Genomic DNA, 8556 nt, shown 5'->3' on the forward strand with positions numbered 1-8556 from the left:
AACGCCCCTTCCCCACTATCCCCTGCTCTGCCTGCCCATCTGCCCAGTGATGTTCCCTGTGTTCCTGGGTGAGCCTGTATCTCCTGAGGTGCTGGCAGCCACACTGGCTGAGTTGGATGTGACCCTGCAGATACCTGCAGACAAGTTTCTCCAGAACAAGGCTTTTCTTGCAGGGCCCCACATCTCCCTAGCTGACCTGCTAGCCATTACGGAGCTAATGCATGTGAGTGCTGTGGGTAGGGTGGGCCCACTAGTGCCATCCCTCCCACCCAGCCATGGGACTGTACTTATTTATGGTAACCTCTTCTGGAGCTATGTGGTCCCCAAACTAGGCAGATGCTGTCGTCCTTGGCCTCACCCATCCACCCCATCCTGTCCTGTCCACCTTTCCCTACAGCCCGTGGGTGCTGGCTGCCAAATCTTTGAAGGCCGACCCAAGCTGGCTGCATGGCGCCAACACGTGGAGGCAGCGGTGGGAGCGGTCCTCTTCCAGGAGGCACGTGAGGTCATCTTGAAAGCCAAGGACACCGACCCACTTGCAGACCCTTCTATAAAGCAGAAGCTGATGCCCAGGGTGCTGGCCACGATCCGATGAGACAGGAAGCCTCGGTCCTGCTCTGCCCTAGGCGGTTCCCAGAGCACCTGCCCTTCAATGTCGCTCTGGAGGCAGACCCAGAGAGCAGAGCTGACTGGCCCAAGCCCCATCACTCCTCAGCCGAGGTCCCCAGCCCTAGTCCATCTTCCACAGTCACCTGAAAGCCATGATGAGAATGGCGCACCCAGACCTGGTCTCCTTTAGTCACTGCATTTCGTTTTCAGTCTGGGAAATACACCTTGGCTTAGCCTGAGCCTCTGCTTCTAACTCTGATGTGTGATTTATTTGACCCTCCTCTGCCCTGGCTCTGGTCTTGGTCTCTCTCCAAAAGACAATCCCCGTTCCAGGGCCCTGTGGGTCAGCTTCCCCCTGATAGTTGCCAAAAACGAAATTAACAACAGCCTTCTAGCCTTCGAATTCTTGCAGAAAGTGATTTATCAGCATAGGGGTCAATAGTCGTTGCCCATGTGTTTGCTGTGGGCATGGTGACAGACCAGGTGGCTGGGCCAGCCTCCAAGGACATTGCCCTTTGGCACTAAATACTGTGAGTCCTGCATCGATCCTGAGGGATTGGTTGGGGGAGGGGGGAACTGAACAGCAGCGCTCCTGGTCGTCACCAGTTCCACGCTTTGAAAGGCCGAAACTCAAAATGTCAGAGTTGGATAGAGTCAGGAAGGGTGCCAGGTGAGAAGATGGGAGCCGTGTGCTTCCTCAAATTCATCTTACCGAAGTATAGAGTTCAGGCCCTGGCTGGTGTGGCTCAGTGGACTGAGTGTCAGCCTCCCAACCAAAGGGTCGCTGATTTGATCCCCAGTCTAGCCAGGTGCCTGGTAAGGGGTATGCGATAGGCAACCACACATCGATGTTTCTCTCCTCTTTCTCCTTTTCCCTCTCTAAAAATAAAGAAAGAACGGATAGAGTTCAGGCTTCTTTCATGTGGAGAAACAGGGAAATGGGAGGCGCTGTTTTTGTGAAACTCCAGTCTCAAGCAGAATTCCTCTGATGACTGGCATGTCTATGCAAGACTGAGCCGAAGCTGGTAGCCTGAAGGCCATGGGAACAAAGCAGGCTGGAACAAGATGGAGTCAAAGAGAGACCAAGCATTTCACTCTGTAGGGGTCAGGGCTCAGTCACTCAGTGACTTGAGCATCACGCCTAGGGTTTGTAAACCGAGAACGGGAATGGTGTGCTCAGACTGTGTTTGAGAATAATCCTCTGGCTACTTAGTGGTGCGGGTTGGACTGGAGGGTGGCCAAGAAGGAAGTAGGGAGATTGGGTATCGAAGTAATCCAGTCAAAGGTGACTTGTGGAGGAGGGCAGGCCACTGCAGAGGGTGGAGAACATGCCCCTTGCAGCCTGGAGAGGGCTGCAGCGCTGGGCCAGGGAGGCACTCTCCTGCTGGGCCAGGGGTAGGCCTTCCTTAACTGGGGAGCATGGGGCACCGGGGAGGCCAAGTTATTTTCGAGTTTTCTAGTAGCTGATCTTCTTGCCAAGTGGCTTTCTCTCAATCTTGAGTTCTGGAAGCGAGTTTTCTTAACCCAGGAGGCTGTCTTAGAGAATAAGGCATTATAGACACAGACCCCAGGAGCTCCGGTGTCTTGGTTGGAGGGAACATGGCCCTGCTGAACAAGTGGGGAAGTTCTAGGCCCCCCTGCAAGTCTCTGGCTGAGCCCCACAGGGCTTTTGCTTCCAGGAAGGGATTAACTGGAGTGTAATGGATGTGACTCTGTAACAAGGTGCAGCCAAGAGGGGGGCCCCACGAGGGGGGCCCCTGAGTTTAGAATGGGGTCCAGAACTCAGGGTGTTTAGGAAATATTAGAAAGACATATGTCTTCACCCCTTCCCCACCACAGGTGTGAGTTGGGGGAAGGGACAAATGAGCAGGGCCATTGAGAGCTGTTTTGTACAGCAAAGGCTTTGCAGCTAACCTCTGGCCTGGTCGTTGAACTGGCTGCATAGATGTGTTAAATAGCTGTGGCCATGCTCTGAGCCTGGGGGATGGAAAGGGACTCTCCCCGCTCCCAAGACATAATTGGGAGGCAGGTCTCCCAGGTTACTGCGCCTGCGTGAGAGCTTGGAGAAGACTGGCTCCATGACTCGGGGCCACACCTGCCCAGACTCAAGATGGCAGCCCGGTAAACTTGGAATAATACGGGAGTGCTGGCAAAGGTAGTCGATGGTAGGAGGAGTCGGAAATGGGGCTGCACAGGAGGACTGGCGCGGGGATTTAAAACCCAGACATGGCAGCATTAAAGGAGAGTGAGCCACTCGGCTGTGGCAGTGTAGGGGGAGGGCCGCCTGCTTCTGGCAGAGTGGGGACCCCCACAGCTTTAGTAGGGGGTGCCACCATTTGGCTTTAGCAGAGAATCTCTACTCTTTGGCAGAGTGGCCACCCCTCACCTCCCCGCAGTTCTGGTGGAGGAAAGAACCATGCGGTTTTGGCCGAAGTACAAACCCCTGCAGCCCTGGTAGAAGAGGACCATGTGGCTTTGGGGTGCTCCCTTTGGCCACGTGGGCTGGGAAACAGGAGAGACTTTGCCTGGAAGAAGGGCAAAAGAACTCTTGCCCGTAGGCCTGAAAGGGTGCTACGTGTCTTTGTATTAATCAGAGATCCTGCCTGGACAGGGACACAGCTGATGGTGCCAGCAACCTGAAACACAGATGCCTACTTCTTTCCCTGAGTTACGGTACCCCAAATTAGGGCAGGGGGAGAAGAAACCACTGTGGGCATCTGTGGGTATTCAAAAGGATTTTGATATTCAACGGGGACACTGGGTCACTACTTTAAGTCTGTATAGCTTTAAATAGACCTTTCGTTTCCACAGATCTCTGGCATTGAGAGACAGCTTTCCTCTGGCGCTGGACATAAAGAACCTTGGCCCAGGCTTGTTTTGTAACAGTTTCCTGCGTCCCTGGGTGGGTCGAATATTGCCCTCCCCCTTCACCTCTGTTCTGTAACAGCGCCAGAGATTGGGGAGGAACGGTTAATTCTCTCCTGGAATGTGGGTTAGGCCTCTTTAGAGAGCTGGTCCAAACACCCTTCCCAGCTCCCCACCCACTGGGCACTGGGCACCAGGGCTAGGAGAGGCTCCTGCCCCGCCTCCCTTTCTTCTCCGCCCTTTTCTCAGCCATTCGGACTCAGCCTCCTTCCAGGGTGGGGGAGGTGGCATAAATTCACTGAGGACCAGTGCTGGAAGACCCTTGGCCTCCCGTTTCCCATGACCTTTTCCCCTTTCCTATTTGACAAAGGTAGACTTTTGAGGTCCAGAGAAGGGGTGTGACCTGGCCTTGAGACCTCAGCTCAAAGTCCATATCTCCTTGTGCTTCCTCACCTCGAAAGCGGCCCCGACCCCGAGGTCAAGAGGGAGATCGGGAGTTGGTTGGCCCCCAATTCCTGGGAGCTGTCCAATAGGCGGGGCGGGACTCAGGCACGGGGCTGCGCGCGGTTATATAGGCTCGGGTGGCGGGGCGGTTCTTGCCAGCCCTTCCTGTTTCTGGGTCTGTCCCGGGTCTGTCCACGCCTCCACTCGGGTCCATCTGCCTCCCTCTTCATGGGTCTAGAGCTCTACCTAGACCTGTTGTCCCAGCCCTGCCGCGCAGTCTACATCTTCGCCAAGAAGAACCGCATCCCCTTCGAGCTGCGCACGGTGGACCTGCTCAAAGGTGGGCCTGGCTGGGGGTCTGGGCCGCCAGGCCGCCAGTGTGCTGATGCACTCTCGCCCGCGGGCGCGGCCTCACGGTCAGGTTGCGTGTGCGGACTCTCCTGCTCGGAAACGTAGCATCAGTTATTTGGGTATTTTCAAAGAGCCTCGACATTTGCCTAGTGAAAGCTAAGCATTCTTTAAAATGTAAGAGGGAGTAGGGCAGGTAGAGATCAGTAGAGTTGGGGGTGGGGATGGGGAAGTGGGGTGAGTGCCCAGTATCTCTACACCCGGCCTTGGAGAAAGCAATGAAACTGCCTCCTCATTTATTACTACTCCCCATCTCTGGGTTTCTGCGTCTTCTGGGCGAAGGCTGTCCGTCTGGATCTGTATGGCTGCATGTATGTGCCTTACAGCTTCAGGAAATTTTCCTTCCTCCCAAGCCCAAGGCAAGAGGCTGCTTGGCCCAGGTTCCAGAGGGGTGGACACAGGAATGGGGGCCCTCTGGTGGGGTCAGGGTCTGTGATTTGGTGATCAGTGGGGTGGCCTCCTCTTCCGTAGGGCCCCACCTGGATAGGGGCCTCAGAAACTTCCTGGATGCTGGGTGGTGTTGGGTGGAGACCTCTGTCCCCTACTGCCTATCTGGTCTGTCCCACAGGCCAGCAACTCAGTGATGCCTTTGGCCAGGTGAACCCCCTGAGGAAGGTGCCAGCCTTGAAGGATGGAAACTTCACCTTGGCTGAGAGGTAATGGGTCCCTGGGAGGCCACATTGCCCTGTGGGGGCAGTCAGCCAGCCCTGTGTACACTGTTGATGGCTCGGCTCATGGCTTATGTACCCTGAGCCACTGTGCCAGCCCCAGGGTGGAGGGTGGCTTGCTGTGGGCAAAGGTGCCAGGGCTGGGAGGGACATCTGGTTGCTTCTGCGGTGTTGATGCTTTGCATGTATTGGGGAGCGGAGCTGTAGTTGCTCTCATCCTTTAGGACCCATGCTGGTGCCCCTTCTTTGTGGAAGTTTTCTCTGACTGCCCCCCCCCCCTCTAAAATCCCATAACATTTCACTTGGTGCCCTCAGTTCAGGTGATAGATAGAATGACTCAGGGCAGAGCTGTGTGACCCTGGGAAGTCACCTAACCTCTCTGAGCCTCACATTCCTATTCTGCACCATGCAGATAGTGAAATATGCCACCCACAGGAGTTGGGGAAAGACATGCCAGGAGCAGGAGCCTGCCCCGCTCAAGGCCTGGCCCCTGTGGGGTAGCTGAAAAGTGACTGGGACATCTCTCTCACCCCCGCTGTGCCTCCTAGTGTGGCCATCCTGCTGTATCTTAGCCGAAAGTATGAGACCCCTGACCACTGGTACCCCCAGGACCTGCAGGCCCGTGCCAGGGTGGACGAGTACTTGTCATGGCAGCACACGGCTATGCGGAGTGCCTGCACCCGGGCCATGTGGCAAAAGGTGAGCCCGGGGGGCAGGGACCCCTCTCAGGATGCTCAGGGGACAGTGCTTTCCATCGAAAACATTCTGTTTGGACCTAAGGCCTTAGAACACCGAACTCTAGAAGGCCAGAGACTCGAAGCAGCTGGTTTTTCTGAGGGGAAACTGAGGCTGAGCCAGGGAGTGACTACCCAATGTGCCTTAATTCCTGAGCTGCTGGAAATGAACCCTCTGCCCCTTTGCTGCCTGGAAATATTGCCTTTTGGGAGAGAAAAGGAAAAAAAAGTCAAATTCTTGCTTTACCACATACATACTTTCCAGATAGAGAGGTGTTAATGTGAAAAGTGAAACCAGGAGAACTGAAGAGACATTTCCATAAATTTGATCTGGCTTCTGGGTGTGCAAGGATTTCTAAGCCTGAGAACTGAAGAAAACTTAAAGAAAAGCCCAGCCCTGGCTGGTATAACTCAGTGGGTTGAGCTTGGGCCTGAGAAGCAAAGGGTTGCAGGTTTGATTACCAGCCAGTGCACATACCTGGGTTGCAGGCCAGGCCCCCCGTAGGGGGCGTGCAAGAGGCAACCATACATTGATGTGTCTCACACACCATCCTTCCCTTCCCCTCTTTCTAAGAATAAAATAAATAAAATCTTAAAAAAAAAAAAGAAAAGCCTAATTGACTTTACACATAGAAGAGAATTTTGTGAAAGGACAAAAAGGATTAAATTTAAAATAAGCAAAAAACTGAGAAACATCTTGGCAAAGATATGTTAGAAAAAAGTAACATTACAAAAATTTTTTTTATTATGTTTAGAGAGAGGGAAAGAGGGAGAAAGCAGTGAGAGAAACATGGATGTGCGAGAGAAATATCCATCAGTAGCCTCTCATATGTGCCCCGTCCAGGGACGGAACCCACCACCCAAGCATGTGCCCTGACCGGGAATCAATCCGCGGCGACCTTTCGCTTTGAGGAATGACGCCCTACCAACTGAGCCACACTGGTCAGAGCAAGAAGTAACATTCTTAATATTTAAGATGCTCTTAGAAATCTACTACATGAAGGCACAGGAGGAAAATGGGCAAAGGAAGCCCGCAGGGATTTAATGGAAGGACAGAGAGAAATGATTAATAAACGGATGAAAACTTTTGACTTCAGTAAAACTCAAGCAAATGCGTATTAAAACAGCACATACATGGTATTTTTACATACTAAATGTGCAGGTTGTTTCTGAAATATGTATCGGAGTAATTACTGGTAGAGTGCTCGCCCCTGTATATGAGATGGAGTGTGAGACGGGCACACTTACACTCTGGCAGGGGGGGGACCACTGTTGTGAAGGGGCATTTGGCAAAAAGTAGGTTTCCATTGTTTTGAGGTTCTAGGGGCTGGGAGAGGGATCCCCGCAAGTGGATGGGGACAGGATCCTGGTACATTTGAGTGCAGAATGGAGAGAGGTCTAGTAGAGTGAGTGTCGACCTCTGCTCTTCCAAAGCGTGGTCCCAGGAATGTTAGTGTCACCTGGGAGCTCACTGGAAATGCAGAGTCTCAGGCCTCCCCCCAAGCATACTGATTAGGAATGTGCACTTGAACCAGGTGGCAGAGGGGTTCACAGGTCCGTTCCCATTTGAGAAGTCTGGGTGGGTTAGGAGGTGGAGAGTGGGGGAGGCTGGTGGCCACACTGGAGAGGGCCTGGTGGTGAGGCCGCTGTTGTGAGGGCAGCGGGAGCCACAGACAGCCTTTTGCAGGGAAGAGGTATGGGCATCCTGAGGTCGCAGAGGGGTCCCCTGGCTGCTCTGTGTGAGGACCGGGGAGAGGTGGAGCTTGTCCCTGTTTGAGTAGGAGATGAGGCCCGGGCAGATGGTGGATGTGGGTGGGAAGGAGAAATCCGAAGGACTGGTGATACATTAGATGACGAGCGAATCCAGGCTGGTCTTTGGGCAGAACCTCAGCCCTCTCCTACCTGCCCACCCACCAGATGATGTTTCCTGTGTTCCTGGGTGAACCGGTGCCCCCCGAGACATTGGCATCTACTCTGGCTGAGCTGGACAAGTGCCTGCAGCTGCTTGAGGACAAGTTCCTAAAGGATAAAGACTTCCTTGCTGGGCCCCACATCTCAGTGGCTGACTTGGTGGCCATCACAGAGCTGATGCATGTGAGTGCCACTGGGGAATGGGCTTCCTGGGAGGGAGCCAGTGTGGGCAACCAACTCATGTTGCCCTTTGTGGCTGTGGAACCTTGGGTGAGCTACTTCTTCTGTGCCTCAGTGTCCTCATCTGTAAAACGGGACTTTAAAACCCCACACCGTAGGGATATTAAGGAGCTTTTCAGTATCTCTGGGGAGAGGACCCCAGCCTATCACACAAGGGGCAGAGGAGGGAAAATCCACCTAGTGGATCCCTAAGCCAGGTCATGCTATCTTGTGCTTCAGCATGCCCAGCCCCCTCCACCTGACTGCCTCCCTCTTCCCATAGCCCGTCAGTGCCGGCTGCCATATCTTCAAAAACCGACCAAAGCTGGATGCCTGGCGCCAGCGTGTGGAGGCCGCGGTGGGGAAGGACCTCTTCCAGGAGGCCCACAAAACTATCCTGAAGGCTAAGGACCTGCCTCCAGCAGACCCTACTGTGAAAGAGAGGCTGAAGCCTTTGATGCACGTTATGTTGCACTGAGCAGGGACGCACCTTGCAGCCAACGATGGGGACCTGTCAAAATAAAGAGGTGGAGCTGCGTCTCTCCTTGGCCATGAGCAAGATACCCTGCACAGCCTCTCATCCCCAGGTCTCTCCTGTTCCTTCTTTGGTCTAGCTCCTTATTTCACTTTTGCCCCTTCCACTCTGCTTTCATGTAATTTCTGGACAGAGCTTTAGTAAATACATGTTTGACCCTGTC

At 53.9% G+C, this 8556-nt stretch overlaps 1 protein-coding gene across 2 annotated transcripts; it reads left to right on the plus strand.

Moving 5' to 3' along the window:
- Window positions 1-4010: 4010 nt before the first annotated feature.
- On the plus strand, window positions 4011-8556 carry LOC119001784 (glutathione S-transferase theta-3-like). Of its 2 annotated transcripts, XM_037067295.1 has the most exons (5): window positions 4011-4258; window positions 4895-4982; window positions 5543-5693; window positions 7646-7822; window positions 8142-8556. In XM_037067295.1, the coding sequence occupies exons 1-5, from the start codon at window positions 4147-4149 to the stop codon at window positions 8334-8336; spliced, it is 723 nt and encodes a 240-aa protein (XP_036923190.1). In that variant the 5' UTR covers window positions 4011-4146; the 3' UTR covers window positions 8337-8556. The 2 variants fall into 2 exon arrangements, with proteins under 2 accessions (XP_036923190.1, XP_036923191.1); XM_037067296.1 differs by lacking the exons at window positions 4011-4258; window positions 5543-5693 and having other exon boundaries at window positions 4893-4982.

Source organism: Sturnira hondurensis, unplaced genomic scaffold (assembly GCF_014824575.4).
Source record: "Sturnira hondurensis isolate 20B ecotype Veracruz unplaced genomic scaffold, ASM1482457v3 Scaffold0017254, whole genome shotgun sequence".
In the NCBI taxonomy this organism is placed as follows: Eukaryota; Metazoa; Chordata; class Mammalia; order Chiroptera; family Phyllostomidae; genus Sturnira; species Sturnira hondurensis.